Source organism: Lepidochelys kempii, chromosome 11 (assembly GCF_965140265.1).
Source record: "Lepidochelys kempii isolate rLepKem1 chromosome 11, rLepKem1.hap2, whole genome shotgun sequence".
NCBI classification, from domain to species: domain Eukaryota; kingdom Metazoa; phylum Chordata; order Testudines; family Cheloniidae; genus Lepidochelys; species Lepidochelys kempii.
Genome location: NC_133266.1, coordinates 70,431,434 through 70,451,130, shown reverse-complemented (window position 1 = coordinate 70,451,130; position 19,697 = coordinate 70,431,434). Strand labels below are relative to the sequence as shown.

The window sequence follows — 19,697 nt, the reverse complement described above, 5'->3', positions numbered from 1 at the left end:
AATCCGTGCAAACCCCTTAAATTGAGCTAGGAGTACCAATTCAAATTGCTGACGCCAGTGTATGAGTCAGGGTGTCCGAAAATCCAAATCCACCTGTAGAAATTGCTTGAATGCTAATGTGCTACTAAGCCACTAATCCTCAGGAAACTGGTTGATTAAAGGCAGCATCTTTCCTGAAGGTGAAACTGGCCAAACAGATATTTGGCATAGACTTTCTGCTCCCTAAATGTAAATCTCTTTGGCATCCTTCTTGATGAGAAGACCTGACCTGCCTTGGACTTCTCATCCCTTCATTGACTGATACCACCAATGAACCAAGAATAAGATGGGGTAGGAAATAATGATGCTGTGGCACCTGAGAAAGGCAATCTACCTCTTAAATGTGGAACTTAGATTTATAGTAATTAATGAAGAGCCAGATTTGCAAAAGTATTTAGGTGCCTAAAGATGCAATAGGTGCCTCGTGGGATTTCCAAAAATGCCTAACTTCCATTCACTCTCCTGGGCCCAATGAATATTTAATTAGGTATACATAGTAGAACAGCTCCAACAGGAGAGATTGAGAGGTACCTGCCCCAGAATACCCCATAGCCCAGTGGTTGAGGCACTCTCCTGGGAGACCTAAATTCAAATCCCTGCTCCACATTATTTCCCCCCTTCCCCCCTCGTTTTTCATGAAAAGCCAGTAACCTGGCCTACGTACCTAACTCCAGGAGGTTTATGGCTGTGAATTCCAAGTAGAGAGAGGCTTCTAACTACTTTGGAGGGGTGGGGCTTAGGCCATACCCCTCTCCTTGGCATTTCCTACTGGGTCGCTCACCATGTGAATCCCTGTCTCCATGCATTGTACAAGGATCCCGGGCCTGAACTCAGGCTTGTGAATTCCACTAGGCAGCAGGGTGCCTAACAGCTAGGTATTGCAGTGCCTAACCCCCCTTGTGAATCCCACCTTCAGTGACTTGCCCAAGTTCCTCCAAGAAGTCTATGATATTGCAGGGATTGCCTAACTCCCAGATTAGTGCCCTACAACTGGACCATCCATTCTTTCTCTTGTATTTGTTGTATGTAATGTACAGACCCCTGTTAATGCTTCTTTTGCTTAAATAAACTAAATTACAGGTCCTTTTATATGCTGAATATTCCTGTTAAGGAATATTTCCATTAAGTGTGACAGAATTAGAAGCCTCAAAATCCCATCATGCTGCTTGCAGTTAACACTTTGGATTCACTCCATTTGAGAAATGAATTCCCTTAGCTATCTTTAAGTTTGTTTTCTCTTGGTAAGGCATGTTTGAACACTGTTTACACTCCAATGTGCATTTACACACAAAACCTAAGCTTTTAAACCTTTAAAAGCAGCCACAGGGATTTGTACCTTGCAGGAATGGATCCAAGATGATGTGTGAGATTCTGTGGGTCTCCATGGACTTTGCAAAGTCTTTGTTTTGAGGGTCTGCCACACTTTGTGATCAATGGCAGATTAACACAGTAGTCTAGTTTTGCAGACACTGTTCAAATCTGGTTTAACTCACAAGCACAGCTAGCTTAGTCCTTTGCCTACTCCCCAGTAAACAGTTGAAACTTTGGGTAGCTTGGTTTCTGTGTGGTTAACTTGAGGTACTTAGGTCCTGATGTTCTGGGGTGCATGATCAGCACCTCTGAAAATCGCCCAAGGTTTCTTAAGTTGGGCACGCATAATTAGTGGGAAAATCTGGGCCTATGTAATTTGGCACAATTTTCAGTCTGTGTTCACTGCCTGAACCTTTCGTGAGCAGTGTGTTGCAGGTCAGGACTAAGTGCATTTGCAGAGCTATAGGAAGCTCTTGTTCTGTAGAAACTCCAGAATCTGTAAAAAGAAAAGGAGTACTTGTGGCACCTTAGAGACTAACAAATTTATTTGAGCATAAGCTTTCGTGAGCTACAGCTCACTTCATCGGATGCATGTAGTGGAAAATACAGTGGGGAGATTTTATAGACACAGAGAACATGAAACAATGGGTGTTACCATAGAATCATAGAATCATAGAATCATAGAATATCAGGGTTGGAAGGGACCCCAGAAGGTCATCTAGTCCAACCCCCTGCTCAAAGCAGGACCAATTCCCAGTTAAATCATCCCAGCCAGGGCTTTGTCAAGCCTGACCTTAAAAACATACAGACTGTAACCAGAGTGATCAGGTGAGGTGAGCTATTAGCAGCAGGAGAGCAGGGCAGGGGGGAAACCTTGTGTAGTGATAATCAAGCTGGGCCATTTCCAGCAGTTGACAAGAACGTGTGAGGAACAGTGGCGAGGGGCGGGGGGGAGAATAAACATGGGGAAATAGTTTTATTTTGTGTAATGACACATCCCCTCCCAGTCTTCATTCAAGCCTAAGTTAATTGTATCCAGTTTGCAAATTAATTCCAATTCAGCAGTCTCTTGTTGGAGTCTGTTTTTGAAGGTTTTTTGTTGAAGAATTGCCACTTTTAGGTCTGTAATCGAGTGACCCAAGAGATTGAAGTGTTCTCCGACTGGTTTTTGAATGTTATAATTCTTGACATCTGATTTGTGTCCATTTATTCTTTTATGTAGAGACTGTCCAGTTTGGCCAATGTACATGGCAGAGGGGCATTGCTGGCACATCATGGCATACAACCGCATTTGCTCCAACCCTCAGACAGAGACAAACACCTACACAACACAAGATCTCTATCAAGCGTTCTTACAACTACAATACCCACCTGCTGAAGTGAAGAAACAGATTGACAGAGCCAGAAGAGTACCCAGAAATTACCTACTACAGGACAGGCCCAACAAAGAAAATAACAAAACACCACTAGCCATCACCTTCAGCCCCCAACTAAAACCTCTCCAATGCATCATCAAGGATCTACAACCTATCCTGAAGGACGACTCATCACTCTCACAGATCTTGGGAGACAGGCCAGTCCTTGCCTACGGACAGCCCCCAACCTGAAGCAAATACTCACCAGCAACCACACACCACACAACAAAAACATTAACCCAGGAACCTATCCTTGCAACAAAGCCCGTTGCCAACTGTGTCCACATATCTATTCAGGGGACACCATCATAGGGCCTAATCACATCAGCCACACTATCAGAGGCTCGTTCACCTGCACATCTACCAATGTGATATATGTCATCATGTGCCAGCAATGCCCCTTTGCCATGTACATTGGCCAAACTGGACAGTCTCTACATAAATGAATAAATGGACACAAATCAGATGTCAAGAATTATAACATTCAAAAACCAGTCGGAGAACACTTCAATCTCTGTGGTCACTCGATTACAGACCTAAAAGTGGCAATTCTTCAACAAAAAACCTTCAAAAACAGACTCCAACGAGAGTCTGCTGAATTGGAATTAATTTGCAAACTGGATACAATTAACTTAGGCTTGAATGAAGACTGGGAGTGGATGTGTCATTACAAAAAGTAAAACTATTTCCCCATGTTTATTCCCCTCCCCCACTGTTCCTCACACGTTCTTGTTAACTGCTGGAAATGGCCCACCTTGATTATCACTACAAAAGGTTCCCCCCTAGCCCCCCCCCCCCGACTCTCCTGCTGGTAATAGCTCACCTTACCTGATCACTCTTGTTACAGTCTGTGTGGTAACACCCATTGTTTCATGTCCTCTGTGTCTATAAAATCTCCCCACTGTACTTTCCACTACATGCATCTGATGAAGCTTATGCTCAAATAAATTTGTTAGTTTCTAAGCCCTGGTCTACACTAGGACTTTAGGTCGAATTTAGCAGCATTAAATCAATGTAAACCTGCACCCGTCCACACGATGAAGCCCTTTATTTCAACTTAAAGGGCTCTTAAAATCGATTTCCTTACTCCACCCCTGACAAGTGGATTAGCGCTTAAATCGGCCTTGCTGGCTCGAATTTGGGGTACTGTGGACACAATTAGACGGTATTGGCCTCCGGGAGATATCCCAGAGTGCTCCATTGTGACCGCTCTGGACAGCACTCTCAACTCAGATGCACGATTGTTTGCCGTTGCTCTGATGCAGGGAGGGGCGACTGAGGACACGGCTTACAGGGTTGGCTTCAGGGACCTAAAATCAACAAAGGGGGTGGCTTTACATCAAGGAGTATTTCAGGCAGGACTTCACGGAGGATTCCAATGAGAAATGGTGCACCTAAGTTATTGTTCTTATTGGAACAAGGAGGTTAGCCTGGCCTCTGATTGATACATGGCTAGATTTACCTCGCTGCACCTTCTCTGTGAGTGACTGCAGTGTGACCTAGAGGAATGAGTCCCCTAGACAGGGGAGGGGGGGAAGCAAATGAGTACAAAACAAGTCTAGTCTATTTCTTGTTTTGATCCACTCCATCTATCTTTTACATCTTTGGCTGGCAGCAGACGGTGCAGAAGGACTGCATGTCATCCACATCTCATGGCTGCTCGGCAGAAGATGGTACAGTACGACTGCTAGCCATCCTCATCTCTTGCCTGCCTGGCAGAAGATGGTACAGTACGACTGCTAGAAATCCGTATCGCCTGCCTGCTCACCATAAGACGGTTCAATAGGACTGACTGCAGGACTAAAGAGAATGACCTGGTCAAGTCACTCCAAATTTAGTCCCTGCGCCCATGTCTGCCCAGGCGCTCCCAGCCGACGTGGCCAGGAGCACCTCGGACACGACGAGAACGGCTACCAGTCGTATTGCACTGTCTGCTGCCAGAAGGCAATGGGTTGCTGCTACTGTGTAGCAATGCCGTACCGCGTCTGCCAGCACCCAGGAGACATACGGTGACGGTTACCTGAGCAGGCTCCATGCTTGCTGTGGTATGGCGTCTGCACAGGTAATTCAGGAAAAAAGGCGCAAAACGATTGTCTGCCCTTCCTTTCACGGAGAGAGGGAGGGAGGGAAGGGGGGCTGACGATATGTACCCAGAACCACCCGCGACAATGTTTTAGCCCCATCAGGCATTGGGATCTCAACCCAGAATTCCAATGGGCAGTGGAGACTGCGGGAACTGTGGGATAGCCACCCACAGTGCAACGCTCCGGAAGTCGACGCTAGCCTCGGTACTGTGGAAGCACTCCGCCGAGTTAATGCACTTAATGCACTTAGAGCATTTTCTGTGGGGACACACACACTCGAATATATAAAACCGATTTCTAAAAAAACGACTTCTATAAATTCGACCTTATTCCGTAGTGTAGACATACCCTAAGGTGCCACAAGTACTCCTTTTCTTTTTGCGGATACAGACTAAGATGGCTGCTACTCTGAAACCTGTCATTATCCAGAATCTGTCTTTCACATTGTAGGTATTACAGTTCAAAGTATTAATTAACAAGTGAACAGAACATTCCATATGGGGTGTATTTGAATGTTTCAATATATGATTACATTAACACGTACACAAATAATGTGGTTCAAGATACCTTGATAAAATATGATGTAACTCTCCAAACTGAGTCTTTCATAGGTATAATGGGGGTATCTAAAGCATTGCTATTTATACCTGTACAAACTGACTGTCTGAATATATGAACTATTTTAGTTTCATGGTGCTGATTAATAATAATTATGATAATTTGTATTGTGGTATTGCAAAGCGTCTCCAGTCAGGATGACGCACATATGTTTGCACAGCAGACAGCACATAATCCCCCTGCCCCATTACTGCCTTCACATTATAAAGCTGAAATTACAGTAATTCAGAACTGACGTTCTATTCTTGACACATACATTTAATTTGCAACCAAAAATCCCAGGAAGCAGATTCTTTCATTTCTTAAGCTTCTGAATGTTGGAAGTAATTGGAGGGATGATGTGATTTCTAGACAGCAACTATAGTGGGTTATTTCTAGTGAAGAGTCATTTATTTAAAAGGATTAATTGCAGAAACAAGTTGTCATTTTGTTGGCAGTAGTATAAAAGCAAAGGCAAAAAACGTCTTCATAGAAGGATATAAAAGACATAGGGGATAAAAATCTGAAACAGATGCAGTAAGATTATATTGATTTTCACCAAAATCTTAAATTATTTCCTTAAGGGACAAAAGCCTCTTGTCAACAAAGAAATAATATATTTTTCAGTATAAATAACCAGAAAAATTCCTACAGGGACACCTTTTGCACACTTTATTTTTAATTATTATTATTAATAATAATATTTTTTATTATTTATATTTTAGCGTAGTTAAATATATGCACAAAATTACCCTCAAAGTACAAAAGCATAGTTTGTGCAGAAGTACCAGGCTATATAATAAAGTCAAATAAGGTCATAGTCATCGAAGGATAAAGAAATATTGAATTTGTACTAATGTAGCAATGGTTTGAGAAATGATAAATTTTCATTTTATTTTCCCTGAAGTGTCTTTATCCAAGGCTTTATCAAATGTTCACTTTTAAATACAATCCTGTCTTCATTTTTCATAGAGTTTAACTTGATAGTAACTGGCCTATTCACGGAAGGTAATACATACAAGAGGTGAAGTCCTGGCCCCATTGAAGTCAATGGGAAAACTCCCATTGACTTATATTACCCAGAATACCAAAGTTGAACAAAAACAGTTGCATAGTAACAGGTTTCAGAGTAGCAGCTGTGTTAGTCTGTATCCGCAAAAAGAAAAGGAGTACTTGTGGCACCTTAGAGACTAACCAATTTATTTGAGCATAAGCTTTCGTGAGCTACAGCTCACTTCATCGGAATGCATCTGATGAAGTGAGCTGTAGCTCACGAAAGCTTATGCTCAAATAAATTTGTTAGTCTCTATGGTGCCACAAGTACTCCTTTTCTAGTTGTATAGTAGTTGTTCTTCCGGCATTAACAGTATGTTGAGTCAGACAAACAGAAGATCCTTTACTTATATATTTGACAGGTAAGTAGGAAATTCATTAACATACGTCAATACCCTCTCTATAGGGCAAACATATTCTGAATATCTGAGAGAACACGGGTCATATTCTGATCGCAATTATACTGATCTTAAGGAGAAAAATGGAGGCAGAAATTATGTCAAATTGGATAATTTTGATAATTTTGCCAGCAGAAATAGGTGTATTTTACTTTTGTATTGTTTTCCTTTAGTGCAGGGAGAAAACAGATAGTAACACAATCTCTCAAACTGTTGTTCCAGGTTTTAGAATTCCTATATTTATAATGTAGTGATGAAGCAGATGCCCAAGAAACATAGCAAAATAAATGAAGATAGGAATTAAAAGCTGGGGAAAAAACATACTCCAAAATCTACTGCAAATCAGTATTTCTTGGTGGTACCATTTCTTGTCATATTTTCTTTTTGTTCTTTTTGTTGGCAGGGGCAGGTCTAATTACCCTCATGTCCCCTGAAGGTATCTCTAATAACAAGCAATACCTGCTGGGCAGCTCCCTGCTGCTTAGAACAGCCTACAAAGCCCTCTTGACTCCAGCATATGTTTCTGCTTTAAAACCTGAAAAACTTAACAAACTGTTTTTCCTCATTCTGTCTGGGACTGAACAACAATGAGGTTTAGATAGACTGGCAGGCTGACCCTAGCAAACTGTGAGCTAGAGTATGCCAAACTTCAGTTTTGGTGAGACTCAGAGACCCACTTCTTATTATTTTCCTTATTCTGAGCAAAGTAACTGACTTTGAGAGCACTCTGCCTTAGGCTAGGTGAGTCAATATTTACACTTGTGAAAAACAGAAATATTTACCATTGACCTATCCCCCGCTCTTTTGTTGGATTTTCCAGAAAACAATTACATTCAAATCATGTTTCATTATAGTTTCATTAAATAAGATAAACAATTGCATGCAGTTAATAAAGACAATAATCTTGAGGAAAGGGAAACTTTATTTTAATAACCAGACATCAAGTTGTATTTTTTCCCTCAGCCCACTAGTAGCCAGCCAGTCTGGTTCGCTTGGTGGGTCAAATTCTACTATCATGTACAGGAGTTCCCAAAGGTTATTTCCCCAGCAGATTCATCATCCAGCTAAGGTCACTTTTGATGGAGGAAATGGCTCTGAGTGCCAACCTCTGCCTTTGCTATACCAACTGAGCTTAATCACATTCTCCATGTGACACCTTGATGGTCAAGGAAAGAGATTACAAGCTGCTTTTATTAGTCAGAGGGGCCAGAAAAGGGTTTTAACAGGCAAAGCAACTGAGAGGGGTTGCAAAAAGGTGTAAGATAAACTAAGCCTCTTCACTCACTTTAACTTAAACCTTTTTATTGGCCAGTGGCAGTAAATTAAAGCAGCTTAAGCCTGGTGTATATTAGAAACCTTTATCTGGTTTAACTAAATATTTTAAAATCAATGTACTTAGACTAGTGCAAACACCTAATGTAGAGGCATACGAGTCCTTACTTAAAATGATTTAGCTTAATTTGGTACTTTACTGATGCGACCTAAACTGCTTAAAACGAGGTTTAAAATGGATTAAATGTACCTACATTGGGGGTTTGCATCAGTCTAATTGAATACATTTTAAAAAATTCATTGAGGTAAACTGGTTTAACTCTTCTAAGAGACTTCTTTGCCCTTAGACTCTCTTACACTCACTTATCAATGTGTAATTACATACTTTACATATCACCTTCAAATGTGGCTTAGTAGCTATATATGCTATATGGGAATGAATCTCTGCTTATGAAGGCAAAGGAGTAATGGAAACTCTAAATTTACTTGCTTAAGAAAGTAAATAAGGAAGTGTTATTTCCTCCTTCTCATAGCACAACAACTGGGGGTCACCAAATGAAATTAATAGGCAGCAGGTTTAAAACAAACAAAAGGAAGTATTTCTTCACACAGTGCACAGTCAACCTATGGAACTCTTTGCCAGAGGATGTTGTGAAGGCCAAGACTATAACAGGGTTCAAAAAAGAACTAGATATATTGATGGAGGATAGGTCCATCAATGGCTATTAGCCAGGATGAGTAGGGATGGTGTCCTGAGTCTCTGTTTGCCAGAAGCTGGGAATGGGCGACAGGGGATGGATCACTTGATGATTACCTGTTCTGTTCATTCTCTCTGGAGCACCTGGCATTGGCCACTGTCAAAAGACAGGATATTGGGCTAGATGGACCTTTGGTCTGACCCAGTATTGCCGTTCTCATGTGCTTTGAATACATACCCATTGCCATCCCAATAACAAGTTTAATTAAAAAATTTTAGAGCAGTGGAGACCATTGCTATAAAATCTCACTTGGGTAGGTGTGGACACTTTTGTTTCTCTTAATTTCAACCTCTAAGCATTTTATCCCCTTTTGAGGGGGGAGAGGCATTAAAATACCTGATCTGGGGTTTTTTGAGAAAAAATAGCAGTTGAACCTCCCTCCTCTTCATTAGGGTAGTCAGGAAACTTGCCTGTAATATGCCTGCATGCAAAACAAAAGAAGAATCAATTAAAATACAATATCTGCCAATCTTGTTATTAATCTGATAACACCAATGTGTTATGGAGAGTCATTCCATCCCATCATACTCAAGATTGAAGGAATAGCATCACCTTCTAAGGCAGATATTCACGCAGCAAATTCATTGTCTTTCTTTTATGTTTGTACAGTACCTTGTCTATGATTGGAGTCATTAATTGCTATTGCAATGAACATAACGTATAAAAATACATCCATTATAATTGCAGGCACTTTTGCTTGCATACTGAACAATTTCTATTTGCACATGTATAAATAGCATCAGATGGACAAACTGGTTCCCTGCATTTGCAATAAATCAACATACATGTGCAAAAGGATTTTCTCACTTATACTACAAACAGTTTTTAGAGGCCAGTTGAAAAATGGCCCTTAGAACCGAAAAAGAAGCATAGATCATCTGTTAGGTTAAATGTTAGGCCACATTTGATTTTACAAACATGTTTTATCTCTAAGATAAGTAAGGATTCATTCAAATTTTTGACTCAGTGAAAAAGTTTAATATTGTATTAGATGCAGCTCCTATGTTTACATAATGCTAAGAGTTTGACTTAAAGCTGATAAATGCCAGAGCATTTGACATTAAGGTGGTTACTGCTTTATTATTAATGCTAGTTGAAGGGAAAAAATGACAATGTGAACTAAAGGTGAAGAATCAGACTGAACTCAACCCCTTTAAGCAATTTACTATAAACGTGTATTACAAAAATGTTTTATTTTGGTATTTTTGTTTACTTTTTATTTAAAAATAATTCATAGATACAAATGGATGTTACTTTCCTGAGAGACAAAAATTCTGTTTCCTGAGCAATAGACTAGGTAGGTTTTCAAAAGCGTTAACTGTGAGAGGCATTTTTTTTTGTTAAAAGTTGCAAAAAAGTCTTTTTAAGATAATTACTGTGTGCTGAATCCAAATATGGTTGTTACCAATCTGTATGTTGTGTATAAAGGCCTCACAAACAAAGAAACATGGAAATGGCTGGAGTGTAAATCTTTATTTTCTTTTGTCGAGGATTAACATACTTCAGCTGGACCTTAATGAACAATACGATGTAATGAAAGTGAGCAAATAATATGCACAACCTTTTTATAAAGCTATTGGATTTCAGTTTCTTATTTGTAAGATGTGCTAGAAATATTTTAATATGTTATACAACCATGAAAGAGCATATTTGCATGGCTCTTATCATTTGAACATTTGCACCTTGAAACAAAAGCATTCAAGCTAATTTAAAGATCAGAAATACAACACATAATCTGAAAACACCCATTTTTAAAACAAGTGAAAATATTTCTTGATTCAACCTTAAGTAAACATTTTAATGCACACAAGTTAAGCACACATCTTAATGTACTATTCCAAGAAACGTTGGTATGCAGTGGCAGATTGAATCAGTCTTATTAGGTCACATATTATGGCACAGCTATTTATTTGATAGTACTGTCCTGGTGAACTGTCATGTACATTGACACACCCTTGTTCCAGTTCTCTACATTTGCAATCTCCTGTACAAACAAGTTGCACTGTCCTGCACCTGCATCACTGACTTCTACACCCCGTTGGGCAGCCACAGAATATTGCCTCCATGAAATCTGCTGGCATTGGTGGCTGTTACATGAGCTGTCCTCCAATTTCCAACCCATTGTATCTGGAGGAGGAAATATAGGATTTTGGGGCAGTGGGCCTGTCTCCAAGCTAGTGACTGGTAGTGAGCTCTCTGCATGAGAACAAAAAGATCCTCACTTGTTGGAGGTAAAGCGTCTTATAACGACATGTCTGTAACAAAATAACATGTGCTTTGTCAGTGCTGTGGACCTCTGGCATGCCATACATTTTATAAATAAACTCTTCTGCACTTTTCACCTCCTTTGAGTCTAGGTCACATTGTACAAGACGGTTAGAAGCTGATGGTGTTGTTGAAAAACTTTACATGAGGTCTTCTTGCTTTGTCCGGCAATAAAAGAAGTACCAGTCAGAGCGTGAAATGGGAGCAGAGTTTCCAGAACAGTGGGTCCATATTGTACTTTCTCACAAATGGCATGAATAGGAAAGTACTTTGGTTCCTTTGATGTACCAGCTTCCATCCAAAGCTGCCTACATGTCATTTTGCTGTAGCGACCCCCACCCAAAAAACCCCTACATCAGTGTCCCTGGCTGTGACAACCACACTGTCAGCACCACTGTGGACAGTGTAAAATCATTCCTGTGTCTGCTTCTTCCTGATGAGCACACACTTGATTAGTGTCAACTATTGCTGTTGAGCACTGTATTTCAGCCTCATCCTGAAATCCACCAGCCAGACTGATGATTTTGTCATACAGTTCTTCTGTCATTAGTTGCTCTTATAAAAATGTTTCAAGGTCCTCCTTATTTTCTGGAAGCTCAATCAAATGCATCCAGTTACTTGGAAGACACACATATTTGACTTCCACCACTCTTCGGATGGGTCTTGTACCTCTTTAGCATTTTTCTGTTGTACCACCCTTAACAGATTCCTTGTAGTACCTGTCAAACACAATGTCTATTCTGTGGAAGTCTGCTCCAGTCCTAAGTACTGTTTTTACAAATGTGCCTGCAAGGTCTCCAAATGTTTTGGATGGCTCCCGATGACTTCCCTGTAGCTTTGTCCCAAAGCTTGTGTATCTGTCCCAAAACAGCATCTCCCAAAAGGGGTAACTGATGGTGGGCAGCTGTCTGTACATCACCAAGTACTGCTTTTGTGCTTGTTCTTAGATCGCCATTTGGATGTGCTAATTGCAAAGGGACAGGCATTAACTCATGTTTTAAAATATGTTGCAAATTCACAATCCTGCTGGCTTCATAGTCTGTGATAAGTTGCTGAAAAATATTTCTGTCTGCCTTCATGCTTGAGGCTTTTTCTTTGACTTCTTTCCCTACCTCATATATCATGAAAAAATTTGGAGCATTATTTTTTGGCAGTGGATCATGAATGTGTACACGTTCAGGTTCTCCCTCTTGTTCCATAAGCCATTTCTCCACAAAGCTTTCCAATTGCATTTGTTGTAGGAGCTATGCCTTCAACAGTGTGTCTTGTATGGCTTCAGCAGCCAGATTTTTTGTTGCAATATTTTGCAACGAAAAGTATGATTCCTACCTGGAGAAAATCTTGAACCTCTGAAGTGTTCATAAGAATGCACTCTCATCTTCTTTGTCACACTGCTTGTTTGGCTTTCTTGACTCTGTAACAGGTGAACCACTCGCTGCTAGGGCACCTCCTAGCTGGCTGTTCTGGGGATTAGCTCCATCCAGGTCTGGTACCCCCTCCGGTTGGCAGTGCAGATGAATGAGCAACCCTCTCTCTTTTTCTGTCTTGGAGACTCAGGGTGCTCTCTCTTCATGGCTTGGCTGTTTGGCTAGGTCACTGTGTGTTTTCCCCTTCTGGGAAGTTATCAAAACCTCTTCATCCAAAGTGGCAGTCTTCTCCCCCACTGCCCTGACTGTGCCACTTCCTCAGTGGGTGGTAGGGGAACCCAGGCCTGCCCTCTACTGCAGGTTCAGTTCAGGCTCTCTCTAATCAGTGACCAAGATCTGCAATGTCCCACCTTGCTGCAATTTTCCTGAGCCTTTTCCTGCTCCGCCTCTCTCAGGATTTTGCTCCATCACCCTTCTGAATAAACTATTCCTTCATGGCCTAGCTCCCCTGGGGTTTTTACTCCCCTGCTGAGTTTCCTTCCTTCTGAGTGTCCTCCTGACATCCAGAGAGTGGCTGCAGGCTCCTTCACTGCAGCCCTTTCCCATTGCCAGCTTCCTGGGTTTATACTAACCCTACCCGTTCCTTCTCAGTTGGGTGGCTTCATCAACGATTCACGAATAAGTTGGTCATCCAAACCAACATGGAACATGACTCTGGTGTCCGCTGTGATAGGGACTCTCAGGTTGTAAGAAAAGGCAAGTCTGCTGAGGGCTGAGTGTTGGCAATGCCTACAATTCCACGTCCTTTCTTTCCTGTGCCATTAAGCTACTCTTGGCTCTGATCAGGGTTCACTTGATTGAACTTCTGACATGATCTCTTGACAACAAAGTTCCTTTGCAGGAACTCCTCGAGCACTTCAGCTAGTAGCTGATGCATTTCTGCAATGCAGGTGGTGTCCCACTTTGTATAATTTGTGTGGTCATATCACATGAAGAATGGCAGTGTACGCTTGAAGGTGAAGAGGTGTATCTCCCAATTTCTTTCTCTCTGGGCATGGGGGAACATGAGCAGTAGGGCCACCATTTCCATGTACTGTCACCAAAACCTGAAGTTCACACTACCTTGACCTTTGGTGCTCAGAAATGTGGATGTGAGATTTCAAACTCTTTCAAGTACAAATGGACGTGATCTCACTATAAGAATGTGACTGATGAGCTTTGACAATATCCTCTTTGCACTCTTGATCGTGCACTGCTATAAACTCCAAGAGTTGTGAAAGAAGCAGGTACCACAGTAGCTTGAAATGTCAGTTTGTGGGCCCGTGTTGCCTTAATGTAAGACTTGCCATTCATAGCTTGCTCTGCAGAGTTTGGACCAAGAACTCCACTTTCAATCTACTGCAAGTCCTGAAGCCTGTGTGTGCTGTCCTATAAGTTCATCCCTCCTAATCATGGAAAAGCCACTCTCTCTACTCTGGTGTGGCCCATTTTAGTTCCATCGGTTTACGGTACAGTTTCATCAACAGTTAGACCCACAAACTGCAGCCCAAGCACAAACATGTGAACATGTTTGTATCTCCATACAGGAGTACTGAGGGTGTCTAGTTTATGGGAAGGAGCTTGACTGATTGGCAAGTATCCAGTGGCAGTTATTTCTGGTTCTGTTGTGTACAACTGGTTGCAATAGGTCCATTCACCTCTTGGGTTCTCATTTTGATATTTAATGATAAAGCTAAATATCAGAAGCTCTTGTCTGCACTGCAGTTTTGCACTGTACTTCAGAGTCTGAGTACCACTCTTTGCAAACATGGTCCTTGAATACTGGTTTAGGTTTACCATTTCTCACGTTGGCTGCTTTGATGGTGTCGATTGCATCAGGAACATTGAGCGTGCTGCTGTTTAGATCATTCAACATTTAGATAAGGGGTAGATTCTCTTTGCCAAGCAGCAACTTGGGTTGCATGGAATATGTTCTTGCCATTCAGAGAAGCATCATTTATGGAAATATTGGTGGCTTTATAGTGAACAAACTTCCTGGGAACCAGGCTGGGGGGGAATAACAGTGCCATTCTCAGCATTCATAGTTTGTATGGTTTTCTCTGCAAGGGCTGTCCCCACCTTTAGGATTTCTTCATAACTAATACTGTGGACAGCCTTATGGGAAAAGCTGAACAAGTTGTTTTGACATTATTGCCTGATGGGAGGTACACCCAAGACCAATATGCTTTGGTGTCCCTTTCTTTCCACCACTCACGCCATATACAATGTCTTGTGCTAAACTAAGCACTTTGAATTTCCCTAATTCTTGTTTCTCAAAGTTCTCTTCAACAGCATCACAGTCAAGGAGAAATTGGCCTTATACAGCAGGTGAAGGAACATGTACAGCAGCTGAAGGCTATCTGGAGTGCAAGCAACTGCGTCATCCTCACTGACATTGAAACCTTTGTGGCCAGGATCTGACAAAGTATCTCCCCGAATTTTCAATGCAACATGTACCAGTGACAGAAATATGTCGTCTTGGGGCTGGTAAATGCAGATGGCCATCTCATCGTCATGGCAGGAATCCATCGTTTGTGAGATGGATACATATTTATACTTGGATGGAACTAAGAGTGTTCACCTTGATCGATCTCCTGTTGAGAGACAATGAAATAAATCACCCAAGTGAACGTGGAGTTTTCCCTTGAATGATGATCTACGACTGAAATAGGAATGTGGAATTTCAATGCCAGTTTCCTTTGCAAGATTGCTGTAATGATGCCAAAACTCAGATACTTTCAAAATATGGCTGCATGCTGAAGCTCATTTTGAAGCCAAAGTATTGCTGTGCCAGTAACTTTGGTACTCTCATTCTTTTGCATTACAGACCTCATAAATGGGATGTAACAAGTCAGGTAGTACCTGCCTTCAGCAGCTATGGGGTCATTTACTCCAGTAAAGAAACACTCATTTTGTGGTCAAATACAGCTGCCTTCATTATCTGTTCACTCATTTTGAATGTAGTTATGAAGGTAAGTCTCTGTTTAGGGCACGCTTCTTGACAAAACAGGCAGCATCGCCAGTCCATAAGTTTCACAGACCTGGACTGTCTTGTATTACAGACACTGGTCTCTTTACTGGGATCACTACATCTTGCCACATATGATACAACAGTTGCAGATGGTTTTGCTTTCTGTAACCTCTGGATTTTGCCTTTGTCAATGTATTGGGCATAGAAATTTCTGTGCCAGATGACTGATAGTGTCTGTTCTGAATGAAAGCTGGACTCACTTCTGTCAATGGCCTCTCTGTATTTGACATCTCGCAGTTTCTTTCTAATGGCTCTTGCCCTCCTTCTTGTTCATGGGCTTCATGCACATCTTTTTTACTTGATTTTTGGCAAATAATGCAGACACTGTAGGAAACTGGTGCAGCTCTCTTGAAGTTTACTACCAGTTCCATCGTTTACTACAACTTGGAACAATATGAGTGCCATAAACCACCACCTCCTCTAACTACTGTTGCTCTCTCTAGTTGTTAAAAACAAAACAAACAAACAAAAACAAAAAAAACCATCACCATCACTTCTATGTTAATTCTACTCTCCAAAGCATTATTACTATAAAACAAATATTAAGCATGCAAGAAAATGAAAAAATGATTTCACATATTACAGGAAAAATATCATCTGTGTTATGATTAACTTATTTCTACTATTACAGCATATGGATGACTAAATGTTATAGAAGTTGCAACAGGCGTAAAAACCATGCAGTGTGCCCTCTCATTTCTTTATTTAATAGATGAAAAGGACTTGGGCTCGCGGGACTTGAGCTCTGGCTCTGGGGCTGAAAATTGCTATGTAGGTGTTCGGGCTCAGGCTGGAGCCTGAGCTTTGAGACCCTGGGAGGGTGGAGAGTCTCAGATCTTGGGCTCCAGCCTGAGCATCTACACAGCAATTTTTAGTTCTGTAGCCCAAGCCCTACAAGCCCCAGTCAGCTGCCCCTTGCCAGCCGGAGCCATGCCACGGGGCTTTCATCCCTGTATAGACGTACCCTTAGTACGTACTGGCTGAGGGGTTTATTCTACCCTTTCTTGGGGGACAGAGCCCACTGCACATATGGTCCAATATCCATCCTGATGGGCCTGGGCAGCAGTGGAAAACTTCTACTGGGCACACAGCATTTACTGATTCAGAATGGAGCGGCATGTGTTCTGGCCTGCCTGATATGTGCTAAAATGCTAAGTAGTAATCCTCCCCTGCTTCTGTGCAGCTGTACTTGGTAGGAAAGAGGCTCCTTTCTCCCTTTCCCCCAGTGCACCCATGCAATATATACAGGGTGGCGTTTGGCAATAACTGCATATTCAAATAAAGTTTTTCTTTATCTGAAAGATAAGTGACTCCAAAGAAGTTGCTTGGTCTGTTACTTAAATACATATGCACATAAATACTTTTACAGACATATGCTTTATGTAATTGCTGCTGCTGTGTAATTAATTCTAAACTGACACCTGCTCTGAAAATTCTTGGAAACTATTTAATATTCATGACTATAACAGGATTTTTAAATGCTAAAAGCAAGTAAACCAGAATACATGAGATGCTGTGTCAAATTTCAGCCCAGAATGAACTTTTACTTTCTCCCTATTATGAACTTTGGCATGAAAAGGCTTACTATGGGAATCCTTCTCCGTTCCAATTCCATGGTGCAAATGGCATGGCTATGTTGTTAGCTAAGTATTTCAGATGATATAGCAGCAGACACCTCTAATAAGCAACCAACCCTGATAATCAGAGTGGTGACGAAAAGGACATTACTCTGACTCCCACAGTGTTTCCGTCTCAAAGAACTGGGGTATGACGGCATTTATTGCAGGCCACAGCCCATTTGTGGAGCACTGGAGATTAATTGAGAACTTCAAACTACTTGCTGTCAGCAAGATCACTCTTCATTAAGAATTTCTAAAAAAAGTATCTGGTCCATGTTTCCCTCTAGTCTGTTCAGTGCTCAGTTCCCACAGAAATATCATCTGAATGTTTTCTCTGCATGCACAATGGTCTCTACGTCTGGATGACAGACTGGTCTGGACTAAGACCTTTAGAGGCCCTGAGCACTGAAAAGATTATGGTGCCACCACATATATAATTCAAAATAAAAACAATACTATACCGTAAAATAAAATTTTATTTTTTGAAATGACACAAAACTTACATGTATGCTGAAATTAAAATAGCTTCTTTCTAGATTTTCTGATTGCAAAATTCTGGATAAGTTCATCGAAGCTGACTCGATGAAGCATGTCCGCTTCCATACACAATAGGGAAAGTGAATCAAGTCTGTCCTGACACGTTGTTCTCTGAGGGTTTTTTATTCTTTTCAGCTGAGAAAAAGAGCATTCTGCGGAGCAGTTAGTAACCATCAATGTTAGAAAAATCCGTCGTGCGATCTCTGCATTTGGAAATACACATTGTATTCTGTCTTTCAGTATTGTGTCATGAAGATCAATGTGACTGAATTTCATTTTTCCTGTTTCATTAAACTTTGCGCACATATAACAGTGGAACTGCCGTACTTCTCCACAGAGATTCATGTTCAAGTCAACTAGCTTTTGGGAACCTTGTGAATATTGTTCGTCAGATAAGTCCATATCGTTTAGAAAAGAAAATCTACTTGATACTTCTTTGTACACTTTACTTCTTCTCTTCATATGAGCTTCAAGTGTATTAATTATAGCGCAGTAAGTAGATACGTGAAATTTGTCTCTAGGATTCAATGCTGTTTCTGTTGCACTGCTATCATTTGCTTGTTTTTTCCTGATTTACTTGCGGGACTGGGCTTCTTTGTAGTTAGTATCAGGCAAGATATCTTTTGATATGTCTTCAAATCTTTCGAAATCATTCCTCAAAGTGTTCAAGTGGTCTGCTAATGATTGACAGAGGTCTGCACATATTTTCAAATCCAGTTCTTTTTCTTGGAGAGCTTGACTTGTGTGGTAAAAGTGTTGTAAAATTTAATTCCACATGGTCAACATGAATACAAACTCTAGTTCTTGCATCTTGTTCACAATGTTTTCTGCCTCTCATATAGTTTCTCCCTTTTGTGATTGGTCTTCAGCTAATGCATCCACAATCTTTGAGTAGGACTCCAGAATTGCACTTGTTGCCACTGCATGTGCCTCCCAGCGAGTATTAGAAAGAGATTTCAACACACGATCATTGCCCAAATATGTTTTAAGAACTGCCCATCAATATGTTGAGGCAGAGAAAAATGTATAAAGTAACTGGGCTGTTGAGAAAAAACTTACTGCCACCAGACAGCAATCAACAGCACTGCGGCCAGCAGCATTGAGAGAGTGTGCAGCACGTGGTATGAATATGGCATGTTTGTTCTGTTCTAGAAGCTTCTTCTGCATTCCTTGATAACGCCCTGACATGTTGGCAGCGTCGTCATAAGATTTGACCTCTGCACTTCGAGAAATCTATTTTGCAAACTTGGCACAGATAATGCAGTACTTGATTTGCCATTTCTTCACCAGTATGGCTTTTAAAATTGAGGAATATTACAAAATCGTTCAACTGGTTTTCCATCGGTGGGAGACACATATCTTAGTACAACACTCAATTGATCAATACATGAAAGATCAGGTGTAGAGTCGACAGATAAACTGAAGTACCCAACAGTACTTATTTCATCCACAATAGCTGAATGAACTTTGTTGCTCATTAGACCAATGAGTTCATCACATATTGTCTTGGATAAGTATGATGGGTTATCTTTGCCAGCATTCTCATATTTTGAGATATGGCCTGCTAAAAAAAAAAAATCTCATTTTTTTTGGTGCCCCCTGCTTTGCTGGTGCCCTAAGCACGTGCTTAGTCTGCCTATTGGGTAATCCAGCCCTGATGACAGATCACTCGCAAAATACATGGGCCCTATGGCCTTTTTGCATTTTTGTTTGTCAAGGAAAGGGGAATAGTGTCCAAAAACACTGTAGTCAGGTAGGTCTTAAAGTAACCAGTTACATAGCGGGGCTTGGGATGGAAAGCTTATACTAGGGTAAGAAGAATAACATTTTGCTTGTACTAGAGTGAGTAATGTACTCAGGAGAGATACTGTATGAATGTAAGACTTTGAAGAGTTGCAGTGGGGGAGGTTTA

At 41.1% G+C, this 19,697-nt stretch overlaps 1 protein-coding gene across 2 annotated transcripts in view; it reads right to left on the bottom strand.

Annotated features, from left to right (window-relative positions):
- Positions 1 to 19,697, bottom strand: part of DRC11 (dynein regulatory complex subunit 11) — a 158,091-nt gene that overhangs the window by 68,275 nt on the left and 70,119 nt on the right. For both annotated transcript variants that reach the window (XM_073306791.1, XM_073306792.1), the window contains exon 7: positions 9,264 to 9,348. In XM_073306791.1, the coding sequence (XP_073162892.1) occupies positions 9,264 to 9,348 (85 nt within the window). The remainder of the gene's footprint in view (positions 1 to 9,263; positions 9,349 to 19,697) is intronic.